Genomic DNA, 15,690 nt, shown 5'->3' with positions numbered 1-15,690 from the left:
GCTGTGCCCCATCCCTCCCCCCTCCCCCGCCGGCCGGCTCCAGCCCGTACCCGGCGCCCCCGGGCCCCGCCATGGGCCTCACCGTGTCCGCGCTCTTCTCGCGGATCTTCGGGAAGAAGCAGATGAGGATCCTCATGGGTGAGGCAGCCCAAGCGCACGGCCCGGAGCGGGGCGCGGGCCCCAAGCAGCCCTCCCGCCCCCGCGCCCTCCAACCAGGCGCACTCGGGGCTCCGATCCCACCTCACCCGCCTCCTAGGCGCCGGGCCGCTGTTCTCGGGAGGGTCCGGGCTGCAGCGCCGCCCCCGGGGCCCTGGGGCTGCGGACGTGGGTGGGGTGCAGCTACCTCCGCTCCAGCCCGGCTGGTGAGAAGGGAGGATTCCGCCCTTAGCGACGACTTTTCAAAGGACGCGGCCTGCTCCCCTGCCCCGTGCCCCCAGTTCTCTCCCTCCCCAGCACCCTTGCACGCCAGGAGTTGGCACCCACCATCCAGACTGTCCTCAAGGCCCGGAGGGCTGAGAACAGCGCACACCTGGAGGCGCCGGCTCCCGCCCCATCACCCGCTTGTGGTCCTAGCGGCTCCCTGTCCCTGATCTCTAGGGGGCTCCCTCGCTCCCATCTCCATCCCTGTGCCCCTCTCCGTTGCAGTTGGCTTGGATGCAGCTGGCAAGACCACAATCCTGTACAAACTGAAGTTGGGGGAGATTGTCACCACCATCCCGACCATAGGTGAGCCCGGGCGGGGTGGGGGGTGGGGGAGGCCAGGAGGAGCGGGAGCACCCGGCTGTGCCCGAGGCCCTTATCTCTGCACTGGGAGCTGACGCAGACACCAGATATGGCCATTTGAGAAGTGGGTCAGAGTATCTTTACCTGCCGGATGGGGTCGGAGGCGGGTGGCTGTAGCCAGCCCCGCCCAACTGTTGACTGGCAGCCCTCTGTGGGTCTGGTCCCCAGGCCTTGGTTATTGCCTTCTGGTTTTGTGGCACTGCTGAGATCCAAGTAGTTTTAGTGAGTTCCTTCCTTACAGGACTTTTTCTCATATTGTTTTTTTCCAATGACCATCAGGCTTCAATGTGGAGACAGTAGAATATAAAAACATCTGCTTCACAGTCTGGGATGTGGGAGGCCAGGACAAGATTCGACCTCTGTGGCGGCACTACTTCCAGAACACTCAGGTGGGTGTGGGACTCTCCAGCCCCAGGCTGAGGTGCCGGCCTTCTCCCCTCCATCCCCTTTTGTTAGCTAGCCTCTCCTTACCCTTCAGAACTGCCTAGCCTTCTTCCGAGACTTAGCCACCTTAGACTTCTCGGAGAAGCAGGGTTCTTGGTCCACAGGCCTGATTTAGCTCTCACCACATATCTTTCATTGCCCGATCCCTTGCATGTCTGTTAGCTGACCTGCTTGCTCGTTGAGGGCAGGCTCACCTCCTTCGCTCTAATGTCTTCAGTTTGTGCCAGGATTTCTACAGAGCCTTAATGGAAGCTTACTAGATGAGAAGGGTTTAGACACATTGAAGACGGAAAGAAAAGAGAACGGACCAGATGAGGAGGGCATGTCCCAGTCGGGAGTGACTGCACCTTTATTTATTTCCTTCTTCCTTCCTTCTCTCCCAGGGCCTCATCTTCGTGGTGGACAGTAACGACCGGGAGCGAGTCCAGGAATCTGCTGATGAACTCCAGAAAATGGTGAGCATCCAGTGCCCTAGAATGGAGCCCTCCATGGGATCAGAGAGGTCTCTGTGCAGGGGTGGGACTCAGGAGCACCTTGAGGGCCAGGAATATGCATTTTTCTCTGTGGACGCAAACACGTATATCTCACTTTGGGTCTGGAACAGGCAAAAAACATAGAACTGACCTTTTCCTTGAGTTCTCATCTCTTCATGTCTCAATCTGAGAAGCTGGTGGGGAGGGAGAATTATACGCGGTAGAGAGGAGCATTGTCTTACATACTTGGTTTTTCCATTGGACGTTTTGTCATTTTGACTAGTGCAGATCCTCAAATTAGAGAAGGCTTTTCCTAGACTTAAGGACTCAGTGGCCTCAGACAAGACCAGTTGCCATCGAGTCATTTCTGACTCATGGCGACCCCATGTGTGTCCGTAGGACTATGCTCCATAGGATTTTCAGTGGCCGACCTTTGAGAAGTAAATCGTAAGTCCTTTCTTCCAAGATGCCTCTGGATGGGCTTGAACCTCCACCCTTTGAGTTAGCAGCTGAGCGTATTAACCATTTTTAGGAGGCCCTAAGTTCATTGGAAACTGCTTCTTGCATTCAGCAATAGATGACATGATATTTTATTTTCATATGAATAACCTAGAAGGCAGAAAGGAGGGCTCCCCTGCATAGCAAGGAGAAGGGTCCTGGAGACGCCTCCGAGACCACAGTTCTACCCCTTCTCCTTCCCTCTCAGCTGCAGGAGGACGAGCTGCGGGATGCGGTGCTGCTGGTTTTTGCCAACAAGCAGGACATGCCCAACGCCATGCCCGTGAGCGAGCTGACCGACAAGCTGGGGCTACAGCACTTGCGCAGCCGCACGGTAAGGGCCTGCCCAGCTCCCCTGCCTCCCAGAGGAGCCATAGGCTGTGGCGAGGACATCAGGACGCACCCTGTCCTTCCCCACTGCTGACCTCATTCTTTCCTTCTCCCCACAGTGGTACGTCCAGGCCACCTGTGCCACCCAAGGCACAGGCCTGTACGATGGGCTGGACTGGCTGTCGCATGAGCTGTCAAAGCGCTAACCAGCCAGGGGCAGGCCCCTGCTGCCCGGAAGCTCCGCGTGCATTCCTCCCGGGATGACAGACTCCCGGACTCCTCAGGCAGTGCCCTTCCCCCCTACTCCTCCTCCCCCACCTACTCGGGCCTCTGCTCCCGCTCCTGCTCCTGCTCCTGCCTGCATGTTCTCTCTGTTGTTGGAGCCTGGAGCTTCGCTCTCTGGCACAGAGGGGTCCACTCTTGCCTGCTGGGACCTGTGCAAGGGGCCCCAGGGCCAAGGCCCCCACTTCCAGAGGAGGAGCAGGCATCTGAGTTTGCTTTTGTTTTTTCCATTTTGGGTGTACCCTTGGGGCCAGATAGGGGGGAAGGTGAGGGCTCCAGGTGGTGCTATGATGTGGCACTGGATATTGAGTAATAAATTGGCTGTGGTTTGTACACGGTGTTGTCTGAAGCCTAGAAATGGGGGGATGGGTTATTGGGTACAAAGGGATAATATGGGGGTAGAGAGACTCAAAGCAACTAAGGCCAACCACTTCCCACATAGTTGTTCTTGTCTAGCTCAGCTTCTCCCTCCTCATTCTTGAGGCTGGGGATACTTTAGGGGTTCCAGTGGAGAAAACCCCCTTCCTTCCCCAACTCCAAGAGGCCTTTGCTGATGGCAACAGGAGCTGCCTTCATAGTTCTGTAAACCACATAACTCCCCCTTCCCATCCATCTCCCAGCTACTTAGAGCGGTGGCTCTTGACTGCTGTGTACATTAAAATTTGAGGGGGAGGGAATGTGTGTTAAAAATGCAGGGCCTTGAGCTGTATATGCCAGAAACTGATTCATTAGGATGGTCAGAAGCCCAGGAATATGCATCCTGAAGATCACCCAGGCAAGCCTGGCACTAGTAGTCTATTAACCTTACTTTACAAAAACGTTGGTGGTCCCTGCTGGGTACCACTGGGACTCTCCACCTGGGAAGACCCCACCTTTGGGGAATAGGAAAGGGCATGTAAGGACCTAGGGCATGGGCTCTTCCGGTCTCACTGACTCTGCCCGTTTCCCTTTGGGTCCCAGCAAAGCTTAAAGTGCATCACCACCACTACCACCACCACCACTTCTTCCGGCCTTTCCCCCTTTTCCTCATATACCAGTTTCTCCAGTTCTGGGCTGGGTTTTCTTCATGAACTTTGCCGGAAGTTAATCCCAAAGGCTACTAGCCGATAGAGACTATAGAAAAAAAGGGTTGGTATCCTTAAAGGCAGCTCTGGCTGGCTACCTGCCAGCCACCCACCCACCAGCAGTGCTGCTGGGTGTTGATGAGGGTGCTCCTTTCACCCGGGCCACTCTCCTTACCCTGGCCCTGAGCCACACCTTGCTGATTAATAGGAGTAATTTGGTCCTCACTGGGTATCTATTTCAGGTTTCCTCACCCTCTCTGAAAAATAACATCTAAAATGCAGAACAGAATTTCACATTCTCATGGAATTTAGACTTTCTGGATAAACCCCTGAAAACCATGCCCTGAGATAATCTTTAAACCTTAAACCAAAAATATCCCCTGAAGTCTTCTCTAAACAATAGTTTAGCTTAACTAGTAAAGAATGTCTGCCTTAAGCATTATGTTCTTTTAAGATTTATCTTCATGTGATCAAATTGCCAACAGCAACTGTTAATCTTAGGGGGCAGTGAGTTTATGTTGTTTATGTTAACGGGAACAACTTGGAAAAGGAGGGTGAAAATGGTTGCAGAACTAGAATGTAATCAATGTCACCGAATTGTACATAAAGGAACTGTTGAAGTGGTCTGTGTTCTGCTGTGTATATTCTCAACAACAAAAATAAATTATAAAAAAATAAAACTTTTGAGACATGTTGGCCTCATCGTCCCAGGGCCTTAAAACTTAATGAATTTTTCTTGAATACCTTGAACTTCAAAAACACTTGAGTCCCCAGGGTGCCAGGCAGAACCCACTTCCTAGGGAGGAAAGTGATTGATTTCTGTCCTGTTACCAAAATGAGAATCAAAAATAAAGAATGCGAGGGACTTGCCTGGAGTCACAGGTAGGCACTGACCCCTGCTGCAGTTCTGATTCCAGTCTTACCCGACCTCTGCTCCTGGAGTGGGGGGCGGAGGTGGAGGCCGCGGCCCTGGACCCACTTCCTTTGGGCCATGGATTGATGCTGCACCTGCACCCTATCCCCACTGTGGCAGGATAAGAGGCAGCCCCCACAGTCACAATGCTCCCGGGTCACAGAGGTGCTGGGTACTGGTCCAGCCTCTGCCTGGGAGTTCCCTCTGGGGACATCTGGTGGGTACTACAGGGCTCATTCCGGGCCCTATGGCCTGTGGAACCTCGCCACTGGGGGGAAAGCTGGGCCAGACCAAGTCATCACCTATAGCACTGGCCCTGTGGAGGAGATGGAGTGGATGCAAAGGCGGCCCAAGTCTGAGGACCTAAGGATTGGCCTCATCAGCTGGGCAGGAACCTACCTCACTTTTGAGGCATATAAGAATACAGTCACTGCTGCTGCAAAGGGTTTGGGCAAGAAACAGGTAACAGAACAAACCTAGACTGGAACCAACTTTACAAGTGGCCAAGGCCTCCTTTGTGGGTAGGCTGTTGTACTTAACCTAATCTTCCACCTAACCTCTGTCATCACCAGGCCAAGGCTCTTCCACCCTAGGCTTTTGGTGTATCTCCATTGCTCTGTCTCCCCTCGCTAAACATGTTCCATAAGAGGAAGTCTCAGCCCTGGCCTTCCTGCCTTGTTCTGCTCTGGCTGTCCCTGCCCTCCATCCCAGCACAGAGAGGTTGTGTCATCATAGAGGAGAGTTGGAGGGTCCAGGACCAAGGGCATCCAGGGGAAGCTGGACCAGTGGAGTGACTGCACAGCCTATGGTTCTGTTTTGGTTGCAGTCTGGGGAGAATGGGGGACTCAGCATCCCTGGGAGAGTTGGTCTTCATTTTACAGAGGGACATAGGCACATCCGCGGTGGCTGCCTGCTATAACAAGGCTGGACCTGACAACGCAACTCAGCTGTCGTGCTCCCATTCTCATCTCTGGAGAGAGCCCCTCAGGGGAGCCTGGACCCGCGTCTAAGAGTCTTGCTTTTCTCCAGCTGCATTGGGGAAGTGGCCTTGGGGATAGAAGCATTAGCTGAGTGCTCCATCCACTCTGTCTCTACCAGTGAAGTGGAGAGAAGCAAGACTGAAACCAAAGCATTTCTTAGAAAATTAGGTATTAAAAAAAGTGGGTCAAGAAAAGGAGAGAGAGGTTTACCTTCTGTTACTTGGAGGAGGTGGGCATCTAGAACTTTTCTTTGGATCTTGAGAAGCCCTATGCCTCCAGGGGTGGACGTACCCTGAGATCCTTCTGCTTGCTGCTGGTTGGGAGGGTGGAAGGGCTGACAGCAGAGGACCTCAGGGCTGATGTGGAGGGAAGGTGGTGCTGGGTGATGCCAGGGGTGATGGGATGGTTTTGGGGCTCCTTGGTCTAGTCACCTGGTGGTACTGCTCTCTCTCCTCTCCCTCCTGATGCACCAGACCTGGGAGCTCCTGGTGAGCAATGAGCATGAGTCACAAGCTGTGGTTCGACTTCGAAGCCTGCAGGGCCTCTACTTACTGTCCGAAGGGGATGGCTCTGTGGGCTACGGGCAGCCGAGGAGCAGCCATCATGGCTGCTTCCTGCTGCGTTTCCACCGGAATGGGAAGTGGACCCTCCAGTGCATAATCACTGGGCGCTATTTGGAGTCCGATGGTGAGGATGTGTTCTGCAACTCCAGGGTCCTCTCAGCCTACCACATGTGGGCCCCGCGGCCAGCCCTGCATGTCCATGTGACCCTCTACAGCCCTCTCAACCATTGCTATGCCCGGGCTGACCCCACTGTGGGCCGTGTCTGGGTGGACGCGCCAGTTCCCTGCCTGGAGGAATGTGGCTTCCTGTTGCATTTCCAAGATGGCTGCTACCACGTGGAGACCTCAACACACCTCTTCCTGTCCCACTTGGACCGGCTGGCCTCCCAGCCCTCATCACAGACAGCTTTTCACATGCAAGTGCGGCCTGGAGGGCTGGTGGCACTGAGTGATGGAGAAGGGGGCATGTTATACCCACAGGGCGCACGGCTGCTCCTGGGCCTGGGCTCCAGTCCCCATCGGGGCGAGGAGTGGTTTATTTTGCAGCACTGCCCAGCCTGGGTCAGCCTCAAGTCAAAGGCACGGAAGTTCATCTCAGTCTTCTATGGCAAGTGCTGGGCCCAGCACAGTCAGGGAGGGAGAGAGGGCTGGCTGTAGAAAAGAGGGAAGGGTGTTTGGTAACAGCAAGGATTGTTGAACCAGCTGATAAGAAAGGTCCTGGGGTCCCATGGGGTCTCTTGTACCATGGAGAAGGACAGAAAAGCAGGGACATGGGCTTTAGTGGAAAGTCACTTGGATCTTCTTCAGGCTGGTAAGTGTGTAGTCCAACATAAGGTGCTCCAGGCTGAAGAGGGAAAGCAAAGTGTGCCCCAGTGACAAGGCAGGCAGGAGGTGCTGAGACAGGGGGGCCAGGACTCTGGCCTCCTCTGACATGTCCTTCCTCTGCAGATGTTGAGGTGTATGCTGCCTCAGAGCGCTTAACCCAAATGTCCTTGTTCCAGTTTGAATGTAACAAGGAGAGCTCCACCTTGCAGCTTCGTTCAGCCAATGGCTACTACCTAGTCCAGGTGAGACCATGCTTTCTGTCATCCTCCTTCAGCCCTGAGTGCTTCCTCTCTAAACACACTTCCTCCTTCCTCAGGCAGATGACCAAATGGTACAGGGAGTTGTGGATGGCCATGTGGATAAACCATCATTTGTATCCAGTGGGACCTACTTCTTTTAGATCAACTTTATTGAGGCATAATTTACGTACAATAAAACGCACCCATTTTAAAGTATACAATTCAATAAGTTTTGACAAAAGTATACACTCACGTAGCCATACGACAATCAAGCTAGAAAATATTTCCATCACTCCCCAAATTCCCCCTTGCCCGTTTATAATCAGTTCCCCTCCCCCTTTGGACCCAGGCTACTATTGATCTATTTTCTGTCACTATAGGCGATCCTTGGAAACTATATGGGGCAGTTCTACTCTGTCCTAGAGGGTCGCTATGAGTCAGAATCAACTCGATGGCAGCGGGTTTGGTTTTTTTTTTTTTTTTTTTAATAGATCAGATTTGCCTACTAGAGGGTATAGTAGGTATGCTCTTTTGCTCAGCATAGTTTTTGAGATTCACTCATAATGTTGCATATATCAGTAGTTCATTCTTTCTCGTTGCTGAGTGGTATTCCATGTTGTTGTTGTCACCTGCCACTGATTTGTTACCCCCCCCACCCCATGTGTAACAGAGTAGAACTGCTCCATAAGGTTCTCTTGACTGTAATCTTTACAGAAGAAGATTGCCAGGTCTTTCTTCCACAGAGCCAGTGGGTGGGTTCAAACCACCAGGCTTTGGGTTAGCAGCGGACCACAAACCGCCTGCGCCACTCAAGCTTCTTACTATTCATAAAAACAAACGTGATTTGTTTATCCGTTCACTTGCTGTGACCATTTGGTTTGTTTCCAACTTGGGTTGTTATGAATAAAGTTGCTGTGAATATTTCTATACAAGTCTTTTTGTGGGCCTGTATTTTCATTTATCTAGGGTAAATATCTAGAAATGGAATTACTAGATCATATGATAAATGTGTGTTTAACTTTATAAGAAAGTGCCAAACTGTTTTCTAAAGTGACTGTATCATTTTACATTCCCACCAGTAATGTATGAAGGTTCTAATTGCTCTACAGTCCGCGTCAACACTTGGTATTGTCTGTCCTTTTAATTTTAGCCACTCTAGTGGGTGTGTAACCCAGAAACCCAGTGCCGTCGTAACACCTTATTGTGGCTTTAATTTGCATTAACCTTAGAATTAATAATTTTGAGCATCTTTTCATGAGCTTATTGGCTATTTGTATATCTTCTTTAAAATCTGTTTCTTATTTTTAATTGGGTTGTTTGTTTTATTATTGAATTGTAAGGATTCTCCATATGTTCTAAAGTCAAGCCCTTCGCCAACTATACATATTATAAATATTTTTTCCCTCGTCTTTTCATTTTCTTAATGGTGCCTTTTGAAAAGCAAAATTTTTTAATTTTGATGAAGTTCAATTCGTCCGTTTTTGTTTAAATAGTTCATGCTTTTTCCATAAAAAATAGACAAGAAATCATTGCCTACCCAAAAGTCACAAAGATTTTTTCCTACGAGCTTTATAGTTTCACTTTCACTTTCATGGCTTTGATATATTTCAAGATGACTTTGGCATAAGGAGAAACGCTGGTGGCAGCAGTGGTTAAGAGCTACAGCTGCTAATGAAAAGGTCAGCAGTTCGAATCCACCAGGCACTCCTTGGAAACTTGTGGGGCAATTCTACTCTGTCCTATGGCAAGTTCTACTCTGTGCCATAGGCAGTTCTACTCTGTCCTATAGGATCACTATGAGTCGGAATCGACCCAACAGCAATGTGTTGGCATAAGGGCCGAGTTTCCTTTTTCTCCACATGGATATCTGGGCCCCTTTGATGCTAGGCTCTGGGATACAGCACAGATTGGCAGTGGGAAACAAGCGGCACAACATGTTTCCCATAAAGGATCTGAAAGCATAAGGCACACCCATTGGGGAATGAAAAGGCTGCTGGGTGGGATATGAGGAAGAGGATCTAGAAATTAAAATGATGAGAAGAATGCTGAGCTGTTCGGTCCTGCTCCCCCACCCTGTTCCCGTTATTCTCTCCAGCGGCACCATAGGACGGTGATGGCTGACGGGCACCCCCTGGAGTCTGACACCTTCTTCCGAATGCACTGGAATTGTGGCCGGATCATGCTGCAGTCCTCCAATGGGCGCTTCCTGGGTGTCATGGCCAATGGCCTGCTGGTGGCCAATGCCACCATCCCAGGTGAGCAGAGCAGCCCTCCTACAGGCAATTCCAACTCAGCAATGCTTCTAGAGGGAGCTGGGAATGAGAGGGAAAGTATTGGAGTTGGGGTTAGAGGATCTGGATTTGTGTACTCACTCTATACTGTAGTCACTTGGACAAGCCACCCCTTTGAGCCTCAGTTTCCTTGTCTGTAAAAAAGGAGATGACACCCACCCTGCCTGTCTCACAGGCTTATCATGAGCATTAAATACAATCACATATTTCAAAGGAAGAAAGCCTTCAACATTTGTTGAGCTCAGCAAGGTGCTAGGTGCCTCTGCAAACATTTCACAAGCACCTAGCAGAAGGCCTGGCACCTAGTAGGTGCTCATCACATGTTAAAATGTTGATGACATCCTTTCACAATTAGTTTTCTCCCTCCTACTTCCATCTCGGAAAACATCTAGGGGCAACCCCTCCTGGTAACTCCTTCCTATTTCTCTCAGGCCCTACTGAGGAATTTGGGATCCGATTAGCCAACCGCCCCTTCCTGGCACTGCGAGGGCGCTATGGGTACGTGGGCACCTCGTCAGAACACGACCTTGTGAGGTGCAACCTGGACCAGCCTGACTGCATCCACCTGCTGCCCTGTCGCCAGGGCATCTACCACTTCCAGGGTGAGAAGCCCCTCTTCCCTGACCCAGGCTGCATGATGCAGCCCCTGCTGTATTCAGACCTCAGGGCCTGCTCATTACAAAAGAGAAAGCAGGTTTCTGCTTGTTTTCACCGTTTAAGGCCCCCAGAGTGGGTTAGAAGAATGAAAATAAGATCCTTACTGGCCCTCTGCGTTTCCATAGCGGGGCTTGCCCACATCACCAGCCCAGGGCAGCCAGGTAGGGTGATGTGCCTCCACGGAGCCCTCCCCAGAGGCTGCAGCGCTGGAGGACCGCCCTTCCAAATGGCCCACCAACCAAAGCACTTCCCTCCACAGCACAGGATGGATCCTTTTGGTCAATTACATCCTTTGGCACCTTTCGTCCTTGGGGAAAGTTTGCCCTCAACTTCTGTATCGAGCTTCAGGGGAGCAACTTGCTCACAGTCCTGGCGCCCAATGGCTTTTACCTGAGAGCTGACCGGAGTGGCACCCTCTTGGCAGACAGCGAAGGCATTACAAAAGAGTGTATCTGGGAATTTTAGGTAAGGCCGAGTGGGGACGGCTCTGAAGGTGGGGAGCAGGAGCTGAGGAGCAAGAGGAGAATGGACGTGGGTGGTAGGTGTGTGTGATAGGAAGACTAAAATGCACGCCTAGGATGACTTCTGTCTGCAACCTGATCAGCTGTAGACATTGATTCCAAGTCTGTGCCTTTCCTTGTGGGCTTGTAAACCTAGATTGCTCGAGGAAGAGAAATCAGATCTAGGCTTCTCACTTAAGCCGCAGTGACAATGCTTCTAGCAAGCCTGGGGGCAGGGGTGGGGGGAGGGTGGGAAGGGTGAGGTGCAATTGGGTATCTATTTCTGTCATTAAGATGTAGAGTGTTACCCCATTTGTAGGTGAGGAGGGTGACTCTGAGAATGTATGAACATACAAAAAGATGTGCTTTCAGGGGGTGCTATCTATCCTGTGTGTATGTGTTCTATCTACCCCTACCCCTCCTGGATTTCTAGGGGCGTTGATGGCTCCCTGAAAACTTTCTGTTAGGCAATTCACTTGACTGCATCTTGCCATCCCCTCAAAATCAGCAGTGCTGAAGTCGGACACCTCATGCTCCCCTCCCTTGGTAACTCGCTTCTTCCCGGCCTCCCATGGTCATCGAGCATGGCCATCCTCTCAAACATTCCGGCTCAAGACCTCGGCATCATTGTTCATTCTCCCTTTCATTCCCTTCACCACACCTGGAAAATTCTCAGGTACTTCCTGGACATTGCCTCTGGAGTGTTTACTCCTTCTTAATGACTACTACCACCACTGGACTCCAGGCATTTCACCAAGAGCCTACACCATTCCCAGCGCTCCCTGTAGCACTCCCTGCCACCAGTTCTCTTCCCATCCAATCTCTTCTCCACTCCACCACCCCACTTAGTTGTTGTTAGCTGCCGTCAAGTCAGCCCCCAACTCACAGCAAGCCCATACACATGGGAGAGGACCATTGTGATCCATAGGTTTTCATTGGCTGATTTTCAGAAGTAGATTGCCAGGCCATTCTTTCTAGGCTGTCTTAGCCTGGAAGCCCCACTCAGCATCACATAAGCCTCCACTGAGAGATGGGTGGTGGCTGCACTTAAGGGGCTTTGGCCGGGAATGGAACCCAGCTCTCCCACATGCAAGGTGAGAATTCTCCCGCTGAAACACCACTGCCCTTGTATGGTACCAATTGAGCTTTCCTATAATGCTGCTTCCATCCCATCATTCCCTTGTTCACAACTCTTTAGGGCATCTCATTGCTCTTACTTCTGCCCCTTCCCAATCAATCTGACTTTCCCGACTTGGAGAATCACAATGGCATTGTAGAAAGAGCTTGAGCTTAGCTATCACGTAGACCCACAATCCAGAGCTAGTAAGACTTCAGTCCTAACTAGTTCTGTGACCTTAAGCAAATTGCTTTACATTTCTAGGTCTTGGTTTCCTTATCCGTAAAATGGTAATAATATCTACTTAATAGGGTATTGTGAAGGTTAGATGACAATCCGAATCTGAACATAGACCCCCCCATACCTGTTCACTCCTCTCCTCCATTTCCTACCAGTTTTCTGCATAAATGCCATATTGTAGCCAAAATGAATCCCCCTAGACTTGAGTTTCTTACTATTCCATGAAGCGTTTGGATTGAATGAAATTTCTCAGGCTCCTTCATGTCTGACCTTCCAGGAGACAGTATATTACAGTAGTGAAGAGCTAATCTCTGGATTCAGAGGGACCAAGGTTCTAATCAGATTTTCATCAGTGAAACTTGTTGTTTGACCATCGACAAGGCCACTTTCTCATGAGTTAAATGGGAATGTAGTGTCTATCTCAGACAGTTGTTGTGAACATGACATGAGATAATGAATGTCAAATGCCTGGACCCTCCAATAGGCTCATTGTCTATCAGAAAATTCTTAGTAAATCTTACCTGTTGACTGAAGTCCAACTCTGATGGTTTTGCACCATTCATTTGATATTTTAATTAATTTTTGATGCATTTCCCTATATATTAACTTCACATGTCTGGTCCTGATCCCTCATCAAGAATGGAAAAATTGCATTATTCTCTCTCCTCCTACAGGATCTTACCAAGTTTTCTCCCATAACCCAGAGGTCAGTCAATAACTGACAGAAGGTTTCTATTTCCTGTTCTGTACCCAGGTCGATGGGATGCTACCTGCCGAAATCCACAACCTCCAGGAGAAACTACTGTATGAAACAGAACAGGAACCCCAGAGTCAAGATCCATGAGAAAACTATCTGTTACACAACTTTTCCTACCCAGTTTAGCAGAACACCTGTTTCGAGAAACAATACATCACAGCGGGCCACCCCCAAGACCTTTGTGTGCATCTGACTCAGTACAGAGGGTCTAGAAGAGGGTGGAAAATGGGGTTCCAGACTGCTCTAAGCTCTGTCCAGAAGAGGAGAGACCAGATGGTAACCAGTGCTTCCATTAGTCATCACCATCCCCAGCTGCACCACTAGACTATTTCCAGTGACCCCATTAGGAGCCAGCCTTGCCCTCAGGGATTCAGAATCCAGATATTACTCTAAATGTGTCCATTTGGTCTAGAAAGAATGAAGGACTGGTAATTGTATGGGCATAGGGTAATGGTAATAATGTCTTATGCCTGAACGGTCCTCCACCCCCAGTTTACCAGACATTCCCACCATATCATTACCTTGACCTAGCAAGGTGGGTATGACAGGTACTTCCCCTACCACTGCTTCCCACCTTTTGCAGGGAGCTGAAGTGATTTGCCCAAGGTCCCATGACTAGTCACAACAAAGCTAGGCCTCTGACTCAATTCTTCTCTTATATCCACCATTCTTTCCACCAAAGCAGAGCTTCCAAAATGTCTGTCATTCTTGCACTATTTTTATGACTCTGGCCTTTATCTACCTAGTAGGAGCCATGGTGGCACAGCAGTTAAGCATTTGGCTGCCAACCAAAAGGTCAGAGAAAAAGGCCAGTTCGAATCCACCAGCCGCTCCTTGGAAACCCTATGGGGCAGTTCTACTCTGTCCCATAGGGTTGCTATGAGATGGCAATGGGTTTGGGATTTTTTGGATCTGCCCTATTAATATTTTTATCATCATAGACTCTTAACTGCATTTATTTAGAAATAAATATTTTTATCATTCTCATAAATGGAAAACTAAAACCACTTACCATTAATAGAAATTGACTACAATGATAAATACAATGAGAACAAGACTATATATTCTCAAATTCTAGTTAGACTTTCCCTCCCTGCCCGAGGTTCAGAGGCTGAAACTCCTCTACCGTTTGTTAAAAAAGGAGATTAACATCTGTTACAGAGGTGCTCAAGATTAGGACCAAAATGAAGCTTTCTCCTTGATGCAATCAGTACTGAAAGGGCATAGGAAAGGGAATCATTTTCTCACTTCTGACTCAACATTATTTAAAGCAGTCTCCACAAGTCTCCTAAAATGTTCTTAAATGCCAACATGATGCCTGTCCCCTACTTTGGAAAAATTGCACCATACCACGAATTCCTGGTTTTTAATTCTGTTGAAAAGAGAATGTTGAGACCAGAACATTAGAGATTTATTTTGCATAGAGGAAAATGACCTTAGGTTTCTGTAAGTAGATACAAAAGAATTGATTTTTTAACCCAGTAAGTAAGTATTGAAAACATGAGAGACTGGGGCATCTCCTTTGCTAGGGAATGTTAAGAACAGGTCAAACGTGGGATGGAATACATTCTGCAGGGAAATGGGAGCTGGTGGAGAGGGGTCATTTGATGCAGACTCTTTTCCACAGCATTCCATAAGTACATGCACACACTCAGGTGCTGCACACACATGCTCACACTTGCCCTGTCCCCCACACGTGGCCATCCATCCTCTGCTTGAATGTACTCAGCCAGGGGGCCTCAGCTGAGACAGCTCTTTCTGTTGCCAGCATTAGTCCTGTTGCCGAAGTGATTGGCTTATTATCAGACGGCGCTGTGCAGATAATCACCTCACAAAACCTCACCCATTTCTCTAGCAAGACCTCCAGTTTGGGAGTAGAAAAGGCAGGACGGGCTGGGTGTGCTTGATTACCCTTGGAATTTCACTCTACAGCTGCCCCATCCCTTAGAATTTTCTGCGATGGTGGAAATGTTATATAATCTTTACTGCTCTTAGTACAGTAGCCACCAACCTCACACGATTTTTGAGCATTTAAAATGTGTCTAGTGGGAAAGAGGAACTGGCCTGTTAATTTTATTCAGTTTCATATGCTTAAATAGACTCAGTGGTTGGTGGCCACTCTATTGAACAGCACAGCTCTAGAGTATGTGATGATAGACTTTTTGAAGGACAGAAAGCCAAACCCACTGCTGTCAAGTCAATTCTGACCCTATAGGCCAGAGTAGATCTGCCCCATAGGGTTTCCAAGAAACAGCCAGTGGATTCAAACTGCTGACCTTTTGGTTAGCAGCTCAGCTTTTAACCACTGCTCCCGCAGAGCTCCTGTACCTGCCCTCGATGGGAATAAAACAAACATGTCTACCCCCGCCGCACCTTGCACATCATCATTCCATCTCCTGCCCTTCAAAAGAAGGAAAGAATTTGGAGAGATGGGCCCATCCTTCATTCAGAATATCCTCTTCTTCATTCCCTTTTCTCCATACTCCTCCCTGCTCTTATATCCCAAGACTTCCTAGGAGGAGTCTAGAGCTTTCTCTGCAAAGAGACACAACTGAGAAGATATGAAACTTGCTTCCAAGGATAACCAAGAATACATGCCCCAGGGGCATGCATAATTGAAAAGAATATGAAAATGGCATTTGTTGTTACAGAAAAATGCATACGCAATTATGGAATTATTGTCTATTTTCTTAGATTAAGGCATTATTGTAAACTTTCTTAGATGTTGTAATGG

At 49.4% G+C, this 15,690-nt stretch overlaps 2 protein-coding genes across 2 annotated transcripts; both read left to right on the top strand.

Moving 5' to 3' along the window:
• Positions 1–4,548, top strand: ARF5 (ADP ribosylation factor 5). The gene is made up of 6 exons (XM_049894747.1): positions 1–138; positions 646–726; positions 1,063–1,172; positions 1,611–1,682; positions 2,407–2,532; positions 2,648–4,548. The coding sequence occupies exons 1-6, from the start codon at positions 72–74 to the stop codon at positions 2,732–2,734; spliced, it is 543 nt and encodes a 180-aa protein (XP_049750704.1). The 5' UTR covers positions 1–71; the 3' UTR covers positions 2,735–4,548.
• A 181-nt stretch (positions 4,549–4,729) lies between these two features.
• FSCN3 (fascin actin-bundling protein 3) lies at positions 4,730–10,807 on the top strand. The gene is made up of 7 exons (XM_049893535.1): positions 4,730–4,756; positions 4,908–5,249; positions 6,241–6,937; positions 7,279–7,397; positions 9,490–9,649; positions 10,117–10,287; positions 10,602–10,807. Exons 1-7 carry the CDS (start codon positions 4,730–4,732, stop codon positions 10,805–10,807), a joined length of 1,722 nt encoding a protein of 573 aa, XP_049749492.1.
• The last annotated feature ends 4,883 nt before the right edge of the window (positions 10,808–15,690 follow it).

This window comes from Elephas maximus, chromosome 8 (assembly GCF_024166365.1).
Source record: "Elephas maximus indicus isolate mEleMax1 chromosome 8, mEleMax1 primary haplotype, whole genome shotgun sequence".
NCBI classification, from domain to species: Eukaryota; Metazoa; Chordata; class Mammalia; order Proboscidea; family Elephantidae; genus Elephas; species Elephas maximus.
This window is presented reverse-complemented; position numbering and strand designations above follow the sequence as displayed.

Bases quoted from the DNA above. Each gene is read 5' to 3' on its own strand.
- FSCN3 (XM_049893535.1), top strand. From the start codon at position 4,730: ATGCGAGGGACTTGCCTGGAGTCACAG. The intron at 6,938-7,278 runs GCAAGTGCTGGG...CTTCCTCTGCAG, and splicing joins GTTCATCTCAGTCTTCTATG to ATGTTGAGGTGTATGCTGCC. The intron at 9,650-10,116 runs GTGAGCAGAGCA...TATTTCTCTCAG, and splicing joins GGCCAATGCCACCATCCCAG to GCCCTACTGAGGAATTTGGG.
- ARF5 (XM_049894747.1), top strand. From the start codon at position 72: ATGGGCCTCACCGTGTCCGCGCTCTTCTCGCGGATCTTCGGGAAGAAG. The intron at 727-1,062 runs GTGAGCCCGGGC...AATGACCATCAG, and splicing joins CACCACCATCCCGACCATAG to GCTTCAATGTGGAGACAGTA. The intron at 2,533-2,647 runs GTAAGGGCCTGC...TTCTCCCCACAG, and splicing joins AGCACTTGCGCAGCCGCACG to TGGTACGTCCAGGCCACCTG.